Source organism: Typopeltis vanoorti, chromosome 10 (assembly GCF_054136105.1).
Source record: "Typopeltis vanoorti isolate ZY-2024b chromosome 10, IOZ_Tvanoo_1.0, whole genome shotgun sequence".
Lineage (NCBI taxonomy): Eukaryota > Metazoa > Arthropoda > Arachnida > Uropygi > Thelyphonidae > Typopeltis > Typopeltis vanoorti.
Window position 1 is genome coordinate 100,408,034 of NC_143558.1, and position 21,645 is coordinate 100,429,678.

General features: G+C 37.8%; 1 protein-coding gene across 2 annotated transcripts in view; it reads left to right on the forward strand.

Annotated features, from left to right (window-relative positions):
* LOC150102630 (32 kDa beta-galactoside-binding lectin-like) overlaps window positions 1–21,645 on the forward strand; it is a 135,917-nt gene that overhangs the window by 73,858 nt on the left and 40,414 nt on the right. For both annotated transcript variants that reach the window (XM_090399794.1, XM_090399795.1), the window contains exon 6: window positions 10,235–10,556. In XM_090399794.1, the coding sequence (XP_090255920.1) occupies window positions 10,235–10,556 (322 nt within the window). The remainder of the gene's footprint in view (window positions 1–10,234; window positions 10,557–21,645) is intronic.

Consider the following 21,645-nt stretch of genomic DNA (forward strand, 5'->3'; position numbering starts at 1 on the left):
TCAGTCAAAATGTTGTGCATAGTTGATTTCAGAATCCCCGATTAATCTTCAATCAATCTCATGGATGATTTCAGGTTTTCTTTGAAATCGCACACTTTTTAGATGTTAACTTTGCTTAGTCCAGTTTTTGGACTACCCAGCTTTTCGTCATCCTGAAGCATTTCACGACTACTTTCAAATCGCTTAAACCACTCATAAACTTGAGTACGGGATAAGCATTCATCACCATATGCTTTTTGAAGCATTTGATGCATTTCGGTAAAACTTTACCAAGTTTAACACAAACGTCAATCGCAACTGTCTGTTTGAAACTCATTTTGCAACTGTTCGTCAAAACACAGTCACTCTTGACACTATAACTCGGCTTCTAATGAAACAAATGTCATAAACAGTTGGCACAACACTAATGAAGATTGCTGCTTTCAACAAAAAAAAATACAACAGGTGGCACTACTAGTTTCTTCTATTTTGGAAAAGTTCGGTTTCTTTTTGGACTGAGGATGTACATTACAATTGCAAGGAAGCCGTTGTAGTCCATTCTGAAGAAAATATTAACAGAAACCAGGGAAGGATAATAGCTGACATATGGAAAACCTTAAGATCAGTCTGCCAGAATTTAATTTTGCTCAAAACTACAGAACATGCTCTCATAACAGTGACTAACACAACGCACTCCATGTGTGTAATGTTGCATGTTCTGTTTTAAAGTTTAATTTAATATAATGATATTAATATAATAATAAATTTTATACAATAGTGTTACTCCATTTTCTTGGTACTAGCCACTTTAAGTTTTTTTCTCTTACCTTTAAAAGCCCTGAAGAAGCCGGACAGCCCCGTCGGCGAAATTTGTTGGCATTAGATGTTTATGAATCATCATTATTATTATTACAGGCGATTCCAGAGAGTCCTTAGACTCATTGAGGGAGGCACTAAACATAGTGTCCACACAACTATTCAACATTCTCACAGTATCTATCATACCTTGGCTTGAACTCATTCACTGTCATAGCAAACACAACAGACTCTGGCAGCTTATTCCACTCATTTACCACTCTAAAAGTAAAGAACCCAGCTCTAACACCCTTGCTAACCCACTTCTGCCCAGCTTCCATAGACCCTAGTTCTCCCCACCACCTGTCCTGATCTCAAAAATATCCTCTGAATTAATCCTATAGAAACCCTTCAGCAATTTGAATGTCTCAATCGTATCTCCCCTTTTCCGCGTATCAACCAATCTCTGCAACCCACAAATCTTCAACCTGTTCTCATAAGGTTCATTCCATAGGCCTGCCATCATCTTGGTCATTCGCCTCTGGATCCTCTCCACCTCCTCCCCATCAAGAAGAAACCTAGGTGACCAAATCTGGGCACAGTAGTCCAGATATGAAGTCTTATCAAAGCTCTGTACAGAAGAACAATAACTTGCTTGTCTCTGCTCATCAAAGTATTTTTCAGCAACCAAGTGGTTTGAGCTAATTTAGCCATTTTTGCAATGTGTCCCCTAAACTTCATCTCCCTATCCACCAACACTCCAAAGTCCCTGGCCTCATCAATCTCCTGGAGTACAGTTCCACCAACGTGGTATACTGCTGCTAATCTTTTCACCCCCCAAAATGCATAACATTACATTTTGTTGCATTAAATTGACATCCATTCTCCTTAGTTCAGAACTCCAATCTATCCAAATCATCCCGCAAGATTTTGCAGGACGATTTGGATTCACTATTATATTACCCTATCCAACTTTGCATCATCAGCGAACAAATGAACCGTTCCGCTTAGATCCTTCCCTATATCGTTAATGAACAAATTAAACAGCTGTGGTCCAAGAACAGAACCCTGCGGCACACCACTAGTCACAGGCAGTCTTTTGGACACTACTGCTCAGTAAACTACCTTCTGGTATCTCACCACCAACCACCCTCATATCCATCTCACCAACCCTATATCCATTCCCATATGTTGCAGTTTACAGATTAGAATTCCATGTGGTATCCTGTTAAAGGTCTTATCCACGCCCAGCAGAATCACTGTAAACCCTTTACCATTATCCAGTTCAGCCCTCACTGTGTTATAAAACTTGAGCAAGTTACTGAGGCATGATATACTCTTCACAAAACCATGCTGTTTCCCGTACAATATCTCATTTTCATCGATCCATTCCTGTATTTTTCTCTTGACTACTTTCTCCAAGACCTTGACAAAGACTCCTGATATGCTGATTGGTTGGTAATCTGCAACAGTAGTCTTGGATCCTCCTTTATGCAGTGGAACTATTTTCCCCTCATTCCACCCCTTCGGGACCAAACAAAACTAAAGACTCACCTTAAACAATATGGTCAAGGGCACTGACAATTCTTTAGCCGCTTCACGTAAGACCCGTGCTGGTATACCATCCAATCCCACAGATGTGTTCACGTTAAGGTTCTATATAGGCCACCTCCACTTCATTCATCACAATTCCCGTATAAACTAATGGTTCCTTCATTCTTTCAATGTCATTACCTGGATGATATACTCTTGCAAAGTGCTCACTCAGTAGTTCCACTATCGACTGATTCAGTGACCTTCTTACCATCGGCATTCCTTAAAATCATTCTGCCGTGTACAGTTTTTCTTTTACTTGCAGCGTATTGAAAGAGCTGTTTGGAATTCTCTTTAGCTTGCATGGCTAATTTCCTTTCATAATCTGCTTTTGCTTTTCTTATCACACTCGTTACCCTTCTGGCCTGCGCTTTATACTGGTCATGTGCCTGCAGGTCACCTTTCTCCTTAAATTCCTTCCACAGTTTCTTTTTTTGCAACAAAAGTTTAAGGTGTTATTCATCCATTTAACCCCTACTTGATTTACTATTCAGACTCTAGGTATACAGTCTGCCATAACCTCCTGCAAATGCTCCTTGACTTCCCATGGCCTATCAACATCCAGTCCTTGCAGTTTTACATGCCATGGCACTGAACCAAGCAATCTCCTGAGCTTGTCATACTTTCCAGCACAGTAATTCCACATGTAATCAAAAATTCCACACCATTAGCCACCTCCCAGGTCAAGACCGTATGATCACTCTCACCAATAGGTGGCAACATAGTCATATTCATTACAGTCAAATTCTCGGATGCTATTACCAAATCGAGCACTTTCAGACATCTAGTATTTTCTATTGCATGCTGTCTCAGATAGTTATCCCTTAATAAATTGAATAAAATCCAGTTCCTTCCTCACATGTGTCCTCTCCTCCTTCCAATCAATGTTACCATACTTGAAATCTCCCATAATAATTACCCTCATTCCACTCATTTCATCAATTTGTTTATGCATACTATCACTACCTATTCCATCACCTGGTCTATAGCAGCACCCAACTATATATTTTGTTCTGGCAGTCTCAATCTCACACCAAATAGCCTCAAATGAGCTCTTTTCACTATCCTGCAATACAACTTCAATTCTCCTTGGCTGCAGTTCAAGTTCATCAGCTATCATCAATAACACTCCTCCCCCACCCCCATTTTATTCTCTCTGTCCCTCCTAAACACACTATAACCTACATATTCTATCCCACTAACTATATCCTCTTCCGTCAGCTATGTTTCACTAATGCCAATAACCTGTGGCCAGGAAGAGCCAACCAAGGCCAAAAATTCTTCCTTGTTCCTAATACTCCTGGCATTAGTATACATGAAATGCAGAGGTCCCTTTGTCCCACCTCTATCTTGATGCGTTATTCTAACTATCCCATTCCGATTGTCTTTAGTACTGGCTCGGGTACATTATATACATTCTTACACTCAACTGTCTCACTGATGTCTGCATTATCCACTTCCTCCCCTCTTTGGTAGTTCTAGTTTCTCTGGTTCTGTACTTTTTCACTTCATTCAGCAACACGTTTTTCCAGTCTGCGCACACCAAATCCATTCAAATGCAGGCTATCCATCTTGTATAAATCCTTTCGCCCATAAAACTTATTCCACATGTCCACAAATTTCGCACCACACCATCTGCATAACCTGTACATCGTCATTTGTGATTATGGCCCTCCTCTTAAACTCCGCTCTGTCGTACCACAGCAACAGACTCGCCATCCTAACTTTGTCACTCTTTTCTTTCACCACCTTTTAACAATACTTTCAAGTCCTCTCTCATAAAAAATTTATCTCCTTTCAATTCATTCATACCCACCACAACTATTAATTCTTTCACCCTCTGGTTTTGCGCTCTAATACTCTCACTTACATCCTTAACTTTTGTACCCAGTAAGTAAGATTTAGTTACTCTCATCTATCACACCTCTTAATAACGAGTCACCATACAACACTCTTTCCTTCATTTCTGAACCTCTCCCACTCTTACGCTTATTTTCCTTTCAAGCACTTGCTTATTTCCATTAGCCGAGACGCTCTAGAAAGAGTTTTGCAGGTGCTCCAACTGCCGCTTCGCACTGTGTATTACTCCACGTAATAGTACGATCTCACTCCTTACAAATAATTCATCATTTGAACCATTTTCTCTCTGTATAATTGCTTTCACTGTCTCTTTGATCACCTCTCTCATTGCCATCTTGTACAACATTGCAATTCCTTATCAAGCTACTCTCATCACTCACATTCTGGCTTTCTTCTATCACAACAATCTCACGACCTGACACATACTTCAATTCCTCGCTTTCTTTACACTGTCTGCACAGTCTCCCACCACTATCATTTTTCCATCCAAATTACAGCCTCTTTTGGGAAAGCATACATCCCACACATATCACACTAGACAAACTCCCTCACATTAAAATTTTTGAACAAAGGCGTCTTATTTTTGTACGCCATTATTTTTCGTCGCATTAGCACCATGTGCTACTCTATGAAACGTATCTTTAAAATACTAAGTTAAATAAAACCGAATTCACACCAAAATTACACAGACACGACACACAGCTACCAAAAATAAACAATACTACGTTAAGATTAACACCAATATTCTAATTTTCACTCAAAATAATACTTAGCTTTCGGGAGCTTGCTGAAAACATTAACATCATGTAGCCCTCTAGCAGCTAAATCATGGTCAATTAAAGATCAATATATTTCATTTTAATTATTACAATTATCTCATTAGAAGTTCTTGTCAAATATATTTTGTTACAGAAAGTTTTACAGTTGCTTTATAATCTCTTATCTAGATAATTTAACAATATGGTGATACCTTTTTACTATTATAGAAAATATTAATCATCTGCATTGAGTTAACCTTATCTGATCTTTGGGATTTTGAGTTTAATTTTTTGCCTTTGACTTCATCTGCTGTGGAGGCAAGTTCTTAGTTATTTAAATTTGAAATATCTAATTTTCTTTTTTCTCTTAGTGATGAGATTGTAAATTCTTTAAATTGTAAAATTCCCAGTGGGAGATCCTAGACTTCGATCAGGTACTTGTCTTGTTCAGAAAGTTTTTTATAAACTCTTTCATATCGAATGGTCTGACTATATACAACTTGAAAGACTACTAGCTGCCCCAGATATTGACAGTAGACCTAAGTCTTAAATTAGCCATTCTCAAAATGGCTCAGAATTGACCCATGAAGAACAGCAAATGAAAATAATGCTTTCTACAAAGAAAGCAGGGTGGGGGGAATGATGCAAGAGACCAACCAACATGTGCTGAACCTGGAAATCCCACAGATACAGTAACCAACTTCTATAAGAAAGAAGTTCCTCCAGTCATTCTGCAAGTTTAGGAGCAAATAATTTGTGGCCAAAGTCCTCAAAAGCTGTAAGAGAACTTTTACAAAAGCTAGAAACAGGCTATATTAAGATGTCACCCAAAGTCACTACTGGTTTTGACACCACTAGTTCAAGGCATCTGCTATTGTTGCAGAATTAATGCAGTGATGACACAGGCCTAATGCTCTACAGATTGTGTTGGAATGCCAATAGTCTATGAAACAAAACATACGAACAAGAATTCATGTTGTATTACAGTTCTGGGGTAGTCCTTTTAAATTAAATTCACCTCCAACCAGCTGACAACCCAAAGCTCAAATGCTGTTTAACTAATTGACAAGTGCAGTATTGAGGTGTGTGTTGTGTGTGTGGGGGGGACTAGCTGTCTTTGTCAATAATAATGCAGAATGAGTGAAATTAAAAATCCTGCTACTGTCCATTTAGAAATTGCTGACACACAGTGGATTCCAGTTAATTGGGACAGAGGGAAAATGGAAACTATAGCACTTTTTCCATAAAATTTTGCATAATTGGGACAAATACCACAAAGTTAAATGTTTAAAAATACACTTTCAGTATATGTTTTTGTTAACCATATTTTTATTTTAAAAAAACTAAACGTACATGTGTTAATATCCTAAAGTGGTTAATTATATGTAGGTCTATTTTGGAGAAAAACTAACAACTATTTTGGAGAAATTTATCGAGTGTACCCTGACATGTTCCCTTTATAGACTGCAAATGAACAAAATCAGCACAGGTATCTAATTCAGATGAAGGACTGCTGCCTTTTTTACCTTTTTGCATAAAGTAGCATAATTCAGCAATAAATTTCCTTGCTTCCTGGTTAGTCACTCATGTTCAGGTGTGCCATCCTCATTACTTTCCTTGTCTTCTGGAGTCTTTAGGTGTTTTATTGCAATTTGTTCAACAATTGCATCTTCACAATCTTCATTTTCATTGTAACATTGAAGACTATTGTCAATGCATAAAAACTTTTTGTAGTTTCTGATGTGTTGCAGTTCCAAAATGATTTCATTTTCATTAAGTCATATCTGGTATTTCCTAGTCTGAATTCTTAAAAGCATAACGAACAAAGCAGTTTTGAATCATTTTGCTGCTTATTCCTTGCCAACTATCTGCAACAGATTGTACTGCCTGTAAAATGGTAACCTTTGTGCTGATTTCTTTGGACCTTGAAGATGGCATCAGTAGTTTTTCTTCAATTGTTTCAAGGATGTAGTGTACCAACTTTCTGCAATATACAATGATTTCAAATTTTTTGATTCCCATGTCCAGTGACTGTACCGGGACATGGTGTTAGCAGGAAAAATTCAAGTCGAATGTTTTTCAAATAAACAAATTGAGGATGCTGCACAATTGTCCAGAAGCAGAAGAATTTTTCTTGAATTTCATTGCAATTCTGCATCCCAACTCATTAGCCATTCCTGAATAATAAGTCATTCATGCATTCTTGTTGACATAATACAGAGCTGGCAAACTGTCCATTCTAAGCCCTTTAAAACATCAAGGCTTGGTGCTTTATCCAATAACCAACAACTTCAGTTTGTCAGTTCCCAACATGTTACAGCAGCACAAGATGGTAATGATTACTGCGACATTGTAATTGTGTTACTGTCATGTGCAGTAACATGGAACCTGACAGCACTGCAAGTTTATAGCTCGGGGAACACTTGTGTGCCACGGTAAAACAGACCTGTTTTCGTCGTCATCATCGATTTCATCAGGACTAAACTTCTGCAGCAATTTGGGTAGTTTAGTTGATTTCCATTGTTCAGTTTTCAGCATCTTACCATGTGCCATTTTAAATTTTGTTTCATGTCCGATTTTCCATCACAATAACCATCTGTAGATTTAAAGCTCACATGAGCTTTCTAGATAACTAGATAACTCTTTCGATTTGATTTTTAACATTTGACCATTAACACACATACCTCATCCAATTATAATAAAGACCTCTATTATAACTGAATCCTTGCTTCAGTTTTTAGGATTTTCCTTGTTGTCCTTTGGACCTTGAAGATGGCATCAGTTGTTTTTCTTCAATTGTTTCAAGGATGTAGTGTACCAACTTTCTGCAATATACAATGATTTCAAATTTTTTGATTCACATGTCCATGTAATGCCCATTTTTCTCGCATTTTGTCCTGCTGGCCTAACAAATGTGATTTATCGATTTTGGAACACTGGTCATCTCTGCCAGCTGAAGATGATTGGTGTTAGATGGTTAGCTTTTTATTTTGTCAAGTAAGGCAGTTTTATCTGCTAACATTAGATCTTTCTTTTTCCTTGGCATTTAGACATGGAACTTATAAAAACAAACAAAAAATTAAATTGTTACTTTTTCCTAAAAAATTAACATATATTTTATGAGTATATCTAAACAAATACTGGAAGGAGACTTGACTAAAATTCTACACACAAACCAAGCATTGCTTCTAGCAGCAGACCTGAATACCAGGTGCACAACCTGACACAGAACCACAAATGTAGACAGCAAAACGTTCAGTATCATATTCCACATTGTACCAGATGGGTTCTGGAGATCTTAAGATCATGAAACACCTGCATTGGGCATGGATGTTTATGATTGTCTCTGCAAATACTAGTGGTGATAATGGGTTGTAGATGGCATTGGTATAGTTGGAGACAGTGTTGTAGAGTGGGTGCCCTCCCTCTGAGTCTTTGGACTCCCTGGAGGTGTAACATAATAATAGTAGATTAGTGCATTGGATTGGAGATTTGCTGTTTGATAGGTATCAGCAAGTTGTGTATGGGGGAGGGGTGATATCCTGGAGGAGGAAGGTCATAGTGGTGTCTCCCAGAGGTTTTGAGTTCATTGATGTTTAATTTGTATGTAAATGATATTGGGAAGGGCTTGAATGGTGATGTACAGTTGTTTGCAGAAGATGCAAAGTTGGGAAGAACTATGAGGAATACAATAGATCTTTGTAGCCTTGCAAGAGGACTAGAATAGATTTCCTGAAAGGATCGATCAATGAATGGAGCTACCAGTTCAATGTAACAAGTAAGGTTTTAAAGTTTGGGAAGCACAGATGAGATGCAGAGTATAAGACTGGTGGGCATATCTCAGCAAGAGGAAGAGATGAATGATCTGGTATTTTGGATAAGGACCTGAAACTTCAGGGACATGTGCTAAAATTGAGGACAGCACAGGTCATTTTGATAATGATGCAGAGAACACTGACATGTAGGAGTAAGGATGATAATTATGATTCCTTTTGTATGGTGCAAAAAAAAGTACTGAATAACTACAACAATGTTATGGAGCAAACTGGTTTACTGAAAAAGAAATATGTTTACACATATGTACATCCCCAACTATCTGCAGAATCTTGGTCAAATAAAGCATTGACAGTAGATTGTGCTCAAAATGGGAACCTTGATCTTTCAAGATCAGTTTCATAGTGCATGCAAAGGTTCTGTCATCTTGGAGAACAAGGGTTTGGACAAATTGTTTAATTTTATTCCTTAGTTCAAGGTTTGAAGGCAGGTCATGCCTTCATGGAATACCCATTCCTTCAACATATTCCAAACGAAGGCATCAAGTGATAGACCATTTGTTCTACCAACTCTGTATGAACAAAAATAATGCTTAATAATAAACGTCTTTTCTTCCAATGTTAACATCATTTACTACAGCTAAATGTAATGATGTAGACTACACATGATCTTCTATTAATGTGCATGCAGTTGAATGGCATATCTCATAAGAGATGTTGAATTTCAGTACTGTTTTTTGCACCATACGGCATTGATCACACCACATATGGGTTATTGTACATAGATTTGGTCATCAGGGTTTCAAAAGGATGAAGAGATGTTGGAATGGGTTCACTATTGACTGAGGTAGTTTCTGGTCTGGAATGTAGAGTTGGTAAGGGATTATTACTAGATTAATGTGATCTGATTTTTCATAGATTGGGTGGAAATGGGGAAGAACAAGAGGAAGCTGTATAAGGATGCTACAAGTGCTGGGAAAAAAAAGGATTGACTGGTGAATGAGATTGCAATGAAGTAATTCAACATTGTGTTTGATTGAGAAATGCATTGCTACTCAAAATTCCCCTCTAGAAAACAAACATGGCCCTATCCTTGATCTGAAGGAGGAGTGGGCAAATTTCTTTGTGATTAGCATACAATGTCAGAGCTGCATTTGCAACTGAAATGTCTCTCCACATGGTTTTCTCTAAGCACTGGAAGTTAGTTCCTTAACTGCATCCTTTGGAAATTTAAGTTTTGTGCAAATCTTGCACAAATTTAATTTGTGCAAAATTTATAACACTTTTTTGTGTAATGTTATCTATTAATATTCTGGCAATAAATTTGTCCATTTGGCTGTATTTATGAAAATTTTTTCATACACAGGTAAAAATGTAGTTCGTCCTTAGCTTTTGGACACAAGTGTACTTTTCAATATCTCAATGTTTTGTTAATTTCTCATTATGAATCTGGACCTCTTTTTCTCTTTATCTTAGGTTTATCATCAACTTGCAGTGTGGTCCAGGGAAATCCGACGATGTTGTTTTTCATTTTAATCCTCGTATAGGTGATGGAATAGTAGTGAGAAACTCTCGCAGTGATGATGAGTGGGCTGAAGAAGTAAGTGAAGGAGGAATGCCTTTTGGTGAAGGTGAAAGTTTCAAGCTTGTAATAGCAGCTGCAAATGATTCTTTCAAAACCTGGGTAAATGGCAAGGAATTTATTTCATTTCCTCATCGCCAGGATATGACAACAGCATGCACATTGTTCATTGAAGGGGACCTGAATACAGAAGACATCTTCATAGACTCAGTGTTGGTAAGAATATTTGATTATTGCAATATCATACAACAGCTGAAGCTAATACAAATGATAGAGTAGGTCTGTAAGCAAGAACATACTGTACACTCAAGTCTTTTAAACCTAGCTTCACTAAAGTTTATCAAACTATGTAGATATGACAGCATCTGTGCAGTAGCACTAAAACCAGGATGGGGAAACTGCAGAACTAACAAGTATGTGAGCATGAACACATTCAACTTTTCAAATAGCACGTTATGTTATTTGAAAAGTTGAATGACTGAATTATAAGGGCAGCAGTGCCGCTGCACCTGTTCCTGTGAGCAATTTAGAACAATTGGATGTAATGAGTAAGGTGCTTGATAATGATAAATCACTGCCTTGGAATGATGATCTCGATCATTTAACATGTTGTATGATAGTTGTGATCGGTAGGCAGTGTTCAGTGTGGTTATAATTTTGTATTTATTAAATTTCTTTGTGTTTCTTATTTGCAGATTTGAGCACGAGTAAAATGGTAGTGAAACATAAGACGGTGCGAAAGACGAATGGGAGTGGCATGGATTTTTCGAAAATGTCATGATGCTGTGAATGTAGTTATGTATTCTTGGGGAGAGATTGAAGATATTTATGTGGAGAGGATCAGTAGGAGAGATGAGAGTTTGGGTGTGTAAGAAGTACAGCATACTTATGGATTGTGAGATAATGTAAACTGTAGCTAGCAAAAGATTGTGGCAGTAAGTGGAGTTGACAGAATGGCTCGGTACTTGAACAATAACAGTAAGATAGCAGGTGAAAGTGGGAATGAGTTAGTGATGTTGATTGGTAAAACAGCATGTGTGGATGGTGAATTGCAGCGGTAAGAGAGCTGGCTGCAAGTTAGCAGCAGTGAGTAGAAAAACAGATGTTGAAATGTGGTGAAAATGTAATTTGTGTAAATGGCACTGAAAAACTAAAGATATGAAAACAGAGTTGGTAAAGATGAGACAAGAGATTAAAGGTATGAGTAATGAACTTACATAGGAATGGGACAAAAGATTTGAAAGAAATATTGAATTATTTGAGAGTGGCAATATATGGAGATTTGATAAAAGATGGGATGACTGAAAAGTTTACAAGGTATATTTTCTGGGAGGTAGAATGAACAGGATGGGTGAATCATTAGATAAGAGGACTATGCGAGCAAGAGTTGGTAGTTGGCACAAATGATTTGACTAGTAACAGGAAGAATGGAAGGAGGAATATCATGAAGCTGTTAAGGAGAAGGAAAGAACAGTGTGGTAGATGAGGTAATTAGCATGTTTCCCACATGATAATGATGAGGTGAGAAGGTGAACAAAGATTATCAACAGAACTCAATGGAGTTAAGAGACTCATTTAGGAGGTTCCACTCTCACATGCACAGCTCATTTTACCTAGACATTTACTGTCCCTACACTTGCAACATTCTCAGGCAATGCATTCTAATCACCTGCCATTCTCCATGCAAAAAATTTACTCCTTGCTCACACAACTGCCTCATACAGCTTCCAGGGATGGCCTTTTGTTCTCTCCTTGTCTCTAGATATTCTATGAAAAATCTCATCCACGTTAACCTGCTAATTACCTCCAACTTATGTCTAGATTATGTCTCCCCTCTTCCTTCTATCCATTAGGCTCTGTAATTTGGATTCTCTCAATCTGTTCTCGTATTCTGCATTCCAGAGACCAACTTAGTTGATAGTCTCTGAATGCTCTCCATCTCATCATACTTTTGAAAACCTGGCAACCAAATCTGTGCACAGTAATCCATATGTGGCTTGATAAAAATCTTGTACAACGGAATCAAAACAGTCTCTGCATCATTCCCATAATCTGCTATGTTGTCCTCACAATTATAGCAAAATGTCCATATCCACCATAACCCCCAAATCTTTCATCTCCTCTAAAATATACCCACCAATCCTACACTCTGCATCCCATCTTGTGTTCCCAAATTTTAAAACCTTACACATTAGTAATGTTAAACTGACATCTGCCCACACACACTCACTCTATACACCCCCCTCAGACTCATCCCACACGTTCACAAACTGAACTCCTTTCTCCTCACACAGCTCTGCTAGCATACCTTTCAAAATTTTTGCTCACCTTCTCAAGTCATTATCATACCTGGGCAACATACTGACTACTTTATCACATTATCTTTCACTCTCTTTAACAACCTCATGACATCCCTCCTTACATTCTTCTTGTTATCAGTCAGAATTATGAATGGTATGCTAGCAGAGTTGTGAGGCGAAAGGCTTCATGAGTTTGAGGGGTTGGATAGAGCTGTATAAAAGAGAAGGATACATTTAAATGGATTTGGTGCAAGTCACTTGGAAAAACTGTAGCTGCAAGAGAGAATGACTGAAGTGAATGTAAGACCTGAGGAAGCAAGAAGTGTTGTGGAAGAGCAGGAGAGTATGGTAGGCAAGTTTGTGAATGGGAGGTGAGTGGCTCGAGTGAATAGAATAGAATAGGAGAAGGAGGTCAGGGTGGACAAGGGCACACTACATGAAAAGTGTAGATGATAGTTTCAGGAGTATATATGTGAGGATTAAGATGGTCAAGGATGTGGGAATGACATTTAGGTCAGATAAGGGGTGTAATATCAGAAATACAGGAATGGATAGGGGAGTCATGTCTGAGAAGTTAGGTTAGTGGGACTTGTTATAAACACAGAAATGAGTGTTTATAAATGCTAGTAGTATTCATAACAAGCAGAATGGAATTGTATTGTTGAGTTTATTCACTCGAACATTGTTGGTATAAGTGAGATATGTTTAAACGAACATGACATTCTGGCAGGAATAGATGGAGGGATATGTTGTCTTTTGCACGGACAAAGCAAAAAGGAGGAGGAATATTATTAATTGGCAGAGGAGCTGTGCCTATCTAGCATGGGAAGGAGCAAATACTGACAGTGGTTCATCCTGTCCACTTCACACCATCCAGAATGGTGTGAAGTGGAAGTGGACAGGATGAAATGTTTAGTAGTGTTGCTATAGAACTGGTAATGTGGAAAGCAGTAAAAAGGAAATGTTTAGACAAATTGGTCTAACTAATAACAAAAGGATGATCATTATGGGCAATTTCAATTATGATACTATAGACAGGCATGAAGAGACAGCACCAGGAACTAAAGAGAATGAATTTCTTGTTTTTAAGCAATAACTACCTTAAGCAGTATGTAACAGAGGCCACCTGGATCAAGGGTCTTAGATTTGATTATTATTACCCCAAGACCTCATGGAGTCAAAGACTTATCTGGGAGGTCCTTTTATCTCTCTCACACACACACACACACACACACACACATCTCATCATACAGTGTCTTAAACGCACTCAAACTCCTTGCAGACACCACACTCTCAGGCAAGGCATTCCAATCATTCACAACTCTGTACGAAAAAAACCTGCCTCTCACACCCCCTTTATGCAGTTTCCAGGGATGACCTCTGGTTCTCCCCTGATCTCCCACTATTCTCTGTAGAACTTCTCCACCATTGATCCTATAACAACTCCTTACCAACTTGTAGGTCTCTATCATATCTCCCCCTCTTCCTCCTGTCCACCAGACTCTGCATATTTCAATTTTTCCTCATACCCAACATTCCAGAGGTCAGAAACTACCTTAGTCAGTCGCCTTTGGACCCTTTCCAACATCTCCATCTTTCTGAAAACCAGAAGGTTTTATCATCAGAAGATATTGTTGTAAATAATGTCACGGCTTCCAGTTGATGAAAGTGACCATGAAGTGATCACCTGGGTGGTGGCCAGCCATATCAGGACTTTTGTGAGAAAGGGGTTATGTGGAACTATATTGTGGAGGTGATCATGGCAAACTTAGGATGTGGCTTGCAGCAATATCATGGAATGAGGAAATTGCATGGGAAGGAAATCAATGCTGCTTGGTCTCTACTCAAGAAGTATCTGGCAGAGTCAATGAATGAGTATTCCTAAGATCAGGAGATTAAATAAGATGTAAAATAGATGACTGAAGAGGTGAAGCATGCAGGCTGGAAGATAAAGCATTGTGGAGATGACACAAAATGAGTAGAGATAATCAGTTGCATGAGGAGCACAAAGAGCAAGGAAGGCGATTCATTTTTTAAGAGTAGCAAAAAAGCGCAGTATGAGCAGCAGTTAGCAAATGATGCTAAAAAAAATCCTAAAGAGGCTTTTCAATATGTGGCCAGTAGAAGAATGACTATGGGAGGATGATGTTGATCAGTAATAATGGAAGAATGATAAACACTGAGGAGTATAGTAGAGGTGTTTAATGAGCAGTTCATTAAAGTATTCTATCCTTGTGCATTGTAACATAATGCAGAACTTAGAAGCAGTGGGAGTGTGTGTGTGTGGGGGGGGACCACCGAGGAGGTATGAGGAGTTGAGTAAACTTGATGTCAACAAGGCTGTGGGACTTGATGGTCTATCACCGTGTGTCTTGAGGGAATGTTCCATGGAATTCATGATGGCTTTAACTGTACTTTTAACATGAGGATTAGGCCAGGTTCTGAAGGAGTAGAAAAATGGCAAACCCCTTCATGGGGGGGGGGGTGATAAGACTAAGCCTTTGAATTATAGGCTAATCAGCTTGTCTGTAGTTGTAGTCAAGGTGTTGAAGCTAATGGGAATAAGGATTCAGAATTGGGTTGACAACAGTAGAATTCTCTTTAATGGGCAGCATGGGTTTGCTAAAGGAATGTTTTACAATCTTATTATAACAAGGTGATGAATACATTAGACAAGGGGATGAATATACAGTAGTATATTTAGATTTTGCAAAGGCATTAGATTGCCACATGACAGACCAGTAGTTAAACTGGAAAATATGGGGTTGGAAAGCAGATTAGTGCATTAGATTGGAGATTGCTATCTGATAGGTATCAACAAGCTGTATATGTGAGAGTGATTTCCCAGAAGAGGAAAATCACATGGAGTGCCCCAGGGATCTGTTTTGGGGCCACTTTTTAATTTTTATGTAAATTACATTCGAAAGGGCTCAATTGTTGCTATACAAATGTGGGGATGTCAGTTTAATGTTGCAAAGTGTAAAATTTAAGAAGTGAAGATGGGAGATATAGAGTACAGGATTGGTACAGATATTTTAGGAGGTGGAGGAGATGAAAGATTTGGGAGTTATTGTGGATAGGAACTTGGAATTTCGTGCACAATTTTGCTAAAATTGTGAGGACAATACAGTGGATTTTGGGAATGATGATGAGAACACTGACTTGTAGAAGGATGACTTGATTCCATTGTGCAAGGCTTTGATCAAGCTGCATATGGATTACTGTGCACAGTTGGTTGCCAAGTTCAAAACGATGATGCGATGTTGGAGAGGATTCAGAGATGATTGAGTTGGTCTCTAGAATGTGGAAGATGAGGACAGATTGAGAATGCAAATTACAAAGCAGATAGAAGAGGAGAGACATGATCTAGACATAAGTTGGTAAGGAGTAATTATCGGATCAGTGGATGGGATTTTTCAGAGCATATCTAGGGACAGGGGAGAAAGATTTCATTTTTTTTATGGTGCAAAGACATCATAGGTCATACTGCACCAAGACACAGCAGTACATATGGCAATTGGTTAGGACAATCGCAAACATCCATTACCTTAGTGTGATTTGAACCTGCGGCCTCTTGGCTGGAGAGTGGATATGCTAATCACTCGGCCAATTAGGCCAGCTGGGAGAATAAGAGGCCATTTTTGTGGAAGCTGTATATATATAAGATGGGTGTGAGCAAGGGCATAAGTAGTAGATTTTTTGCATGGAGAGTGATGGGTGATTGAATGCATTGCCTGAGAGTGTGAGTGCAAGGACAGTGAATGCATTTAAGTTGAGGTATAATGAGTCATGAGAGTTGGGGGGGGCTCCCACGATGAGACTCCAGGGGTCTGTTGATAATATTTGAGGTAGGAGTCAAATGTCAGAGCATGACCACATGATTCTTATTGCTGCTTTAAAAGATAGGAAATAGCTTTCACAAGATACAGGCTTTTATCTCCTGAAGTCAAGGGAGTAGCTAGCCTGACTTGTAGTGTTTTCCAAATAGTATATGGTAGGTCCTTTTACAAAAGTAAAATATGAGGATAGATGGCCATAGCATGGAATAATTTTTAGTGATGTATAATCCCTTGCACATTCATGTAGTCAGTAATAATTACTTAATTTGTCTAATTTTCCAAGAGATTATCTTTTATTTTACTCCTTATGATATCCTTTATGATTACTGATGGCATCTCTTCATCTTAAATTCCAATTTCATTTAGAAGATATTCAGAAGTAATATGAATTCTGAGTTGAGATTTAAGATATTTATGTACTTCTTGAGAGAAGTGACATGAAGAGAATGAAAATCTATTGCCTGTGATATTTCATATCCCATAGATTTTCATGGAATGTCTTATGGAATATATTTTGAATTATAGCATTAGAAGACAAGCGGGCTTACATTGGTCAATATTACAATAAAAAAGAAGAAAAAAATTTTTTTTTTTTCCATGGCAATGTGACACAATTTTTAAAGGTACTGTATGCCCACAGATGAGAGACCCTTTGACGCTTCTGCACATGTCAGAAGGAGAATAAATTCATATTAATGTAATCAATGCATTTCATGGGATGAGTGTTTATTATACATCAGAAATTAGCTTTTCTTTTAAGAAAATTCTAGTTCTTAAAGTGGTAACTGTTTTGCTTGTACAACAACTGGAAAACTTGCACGTGATTTCACGTGTTGGTGACCAATTCATACATCCTTTATTTCTCTCTCCCCTTCAGCATAAATTGATTATTCTTGGCACATTGCCAACCCCAGTTCTATGAACAGCAAGTACAATATCTGTGGCAACTATAAAACAAAATTACATAACAGTAATGAACTTTCATTAAAGTACAGATATTTCATACTGAAAATAACAGTACATCAGTGTGTAAAACAAGCAAATTAAAGAGCAAGATACATACAATCAGTTTGCTAATTAAAAATGGTTGCTGTGCTATAAAGTAATAATAAAACTATTTTTGATATTTACATACAATGAGAATCTCTCCAACGTTTGGGAGAGGCATTTGTTCCAATTCAGGTTAGGTCGATATAAGAACTTTCTTTGAAAAGGTATTTAAAAACTATGTCTATGGAGAAGATTAGTTTCATCCCACAGGATACGGTGTTTAGTGTCAATACTATGCAGTACAAGACTTGAGGTTTCGCATATTCAGTGATGTTCATTAATTCTTTGTTTCACAGAATGGCCTGTCTGTTCAAACTATGTCAAATTACATTCACGAGACATCAGATAAACACCAGCTAAAGACAGAGGCGACAGTTTGTTTTTTGTAGATAATAGATGAAAAATTTTGTTGATATGTGGATTAAGGTGATACTTCAGAATTCTACCAATAGGTTCAGAGATATCAGAAATATAAGAGATTGAAATCCTGCAGTCTGAAGAATCCTTAAGTGTTGGAATATATGAGTTGGCTATCTGTTGGATTGTATGAGTTGTAACCATTTAATTCCATTCAAGTTCTGATAGAAGTTCTTGTAAGTTTGGGGAAGAGGAACACACCAGACATGATGAATGTATCTAGCAGCATTTTCTTTTCCCAGGTGAATTGAATGCATGAGCGATCCAATGTAGGAAAGTGTTAGGTTCATTTTCAGAATGTCGCCAGAGAGCAGAAACGTAATAGACATAATGAAATCAAAGAGGATTGGGGATGGATGAGAACAAAGTATCTTTCAGATAGTTTAGAAACTATCTGAAAGATACTTTCTTCCCAAAGGTGTAGATATGGGCTACCCACGACAGTGCCTTCAATCTGTTTACAGATCTTGTTTTTCCTGCTGAAATATCCTGATTATATAAGAAATTCAAAAACTTCAACATCAGAGGAGAAATCAAGTAAACTAACACTGTCAGATAATGTAATGTCTGTAAATAAAGAACAATGTCAAAGCTGACCAACATGTCTGTCTTTTGTATTTGAATATCCTTGGGTCCCCCCCCCCCCCCCAAGAAAATCTGGATTGTTCAATTCACCATGGAAATTGTCCATTTTTGGATATCCTTAAGCACATGGCTTCCAATACTTTGTCAACCAGTCTCTATCAGAAACCTACCTTAACTGGTAGATAAATTCATCCAAGTCCGCTCATCACACCTCCCAAAATATTAATAGAGTACATAATGTGTGCTTCTCTCCCTCAAGCTTACAAGAACTTCTATCAAAACTTTAATGGAATTAAATGGTTACAACCCTCATCAAATCCAACAGATAACTGACTCCTATGTTCCAAGACTTAAGGCTTCTTTGAGAGACTGCAGGGTTCTAATCCCTTAATTTCTGTTATCTCTAAACCTATTGGTAGAATTTTGAAAAAGTGTCAACAAAATTTTTCATCTGTTACTATCCACAAAAGAAAAACGGATTCTGTCCTTAGCTGGTGCTTACCAGGTCCCTTGTTAATGTAATTTGATACAGTCTGGGCAAACAGGCCATTCTGTGGGGGGGAAAAAATTGAACCTCATTGTGAATATGTGAAGCCTGAATAGTTTGGTCTGGCACTGCATAGTATTGATGCTAAACACAGTATCCTGTGGAATGAAGCTCATCTTCTCCATAGAAACAATTTTAAATATGAACACCTTTTTCAAAGCTGTTAGGCCTAACATCAATTGGAATGATTTTCTCTCTCCCAAAAGTTTGGGAGATTCTCATTTTATGTAAACATGAAAAATAGTTTTAATATTAATTTATAGCATGTGGCAAGAGTTCTCAATTGGTAAACCAACTGTTGTATGTACTTTATATTCCTGTTCTTTCTACTGATGTACTGCTATTTTCACAGTACATCAGTTTTCATTGTGGTTATCATGTAATTTTGTTTAATATTTATTATTATCCAGGCCTTCATGGAGTCAAAAGACTCCTCGTGGGAGGTCGTTTTTAGGAGAAACAAAGTTTATCATACCACTCCTTGAACCCATTGACCATTCCTGCTCCAACCACTCTCTCAGGCAATGCATTCCAAGGTTCAACCACCCTCAATGTAAAGAAACCACTCCTCACCCTCTTGTGCACAGCCTCCTTTCGTAACTTCCAGGGATGGACGTTACGAAAGGAGGTTGTATTCAGCATCTCTACTATATCCTTTCAGTGGTTATTCTACCATTTTTCCCAGCCACTGTTATAACTTTCTGTAGTCATTCTTTCTTCTACTGGCCACATAGAGAAAATATTCTCTAGGATTTCTTTTGGCCTCATTAGCTTTTCACTGCACTTTTGCTACCCTTAATGAAGTGAGTTGCCTTTCTTGCTTTCTTTTTCTACTCTTTATGCTATTAGCACTGTTCATGTCTTGTTGCCATAATGCCACCTTGTAAATTGCAGGCTTCACCTCTTCATTCATCCATTTCATACCCACCTTATATGACCTCCTGACCTTCATAATGCATTCAGACATTGCCTGTGCCAGACAGTTACCAAACTGGTCACAAGCAGCATTGATCTCCTTTCCATGTAATTCTTCATTCCATGATATAGCAGCTTGTCATAATCACCAGCTTTATAGTTCCACACATTCTCTTTCTCACAGAAGTCTTTATATGGCTGGTTGCCAGTCAAGTAATCACTTCATGGTCACTTTCACCAACTGGAGGGGGATTTACAATATTTACAATTTCCTCTCATTTACAATAACATCTTATGATGAGATAATCAAATCCAAGATTCTTGATACCCGTGTACATTCTGTTACGTACTGCCTAAGGTAGTTGAATTTGAGATTTTGAGGGACATTCTTTTTTCTCCCCAAATATTCCTTTCATTCCAGTCTATATTTTTATAATTAAAAATGCCCATAATGCAGTGGTGTAGCTAGAGCTTTGCCACCCCTCTCAATACACACCAAAAATACTACAAAAAGTAAAAACGACGTATAGAGAAATAAATTAAAACACTGTTTATTTTTGAAGTAAAACTTTAATTTCAACATTCTAAAATGTTATTTTGCTTGCTTTTTCTGTTAGCAAAATCGTCGATGACATTGGCGAAGTCTATTTCATAGTAATGTAGGTAATTCTTAATCAGTTTTATTTGGAAAAACTTCTGTCACAACTAGCAACACTTACAGCGATTGTGAAGAAAATTTGCAGTAGTATTACAATATTTGGAAATGAGTTCTACAGACTGTATTTTAGAATTAACTGCAAAAGGTTCAAAGTGCCGCCTGGGACAGACCCCCCCCTCCTCCCTAGCTACACCTCTGCCATAATGATCACCTTTTCTTATTAGCCAGAGTAATGTATAGGCAAATTGGTCTATAGCAATGCCCAACTAGATATTTCATTCTGTTCATCTCCAACTCGCATCACACTGCTTCAAAACCACTGCCACTGTTTGCTCCTTTCCTTTCACCTCCACTGGAATAACACCTCCTGCTACCATCAATAGCACTATTTCTACTCCTTTCTGCCCTGTCTGTTTTCATGAAAAACACCATTTATGTTCCTGTCAGAATGTAATCTTCAGCTAAATTACTGTTTTGATATTGATTTAATGATATTTTGATAATTACCAATTGTATTATCTGTATGTATTACTGTGTGGTTGAGTGTTTATTTTTGATATTTATACCATGTGTGATAAATTGTTATTCATAGCACCGATGTGAATGAGAAAAATGGCAGCCAAAATGTCATTGTGCAGGGAGTTTAAGATGGGGGAATTTTGCAAAGTGTAGTGTATGTACTATATATTCATTCCCAAGAGAATGGATTGTGGGATAAGAGTGGCAGTGTTGTAGATATTTCGCAAGCCAGAAATGAGGTAGTTAGTACTGAAAGCCATGAAACTGAAAGTATTGGAGTGAATGGAGTTCTGGTTTAAAATGGTGAAAGAGAATGTAAATAGGTGATTGCAAGCAGTAGTAAAATAGTGTATGTGAAAGCTCCGGTGGCAGAAGCTCAGGGCAACATATTCTTGAATAAAGAAATAACTCTCTTGCATGTAGTCCTTCATAGGACAAAGCTCAAGATTGAAAGGCTGCAGAAATAGCAAGAGAT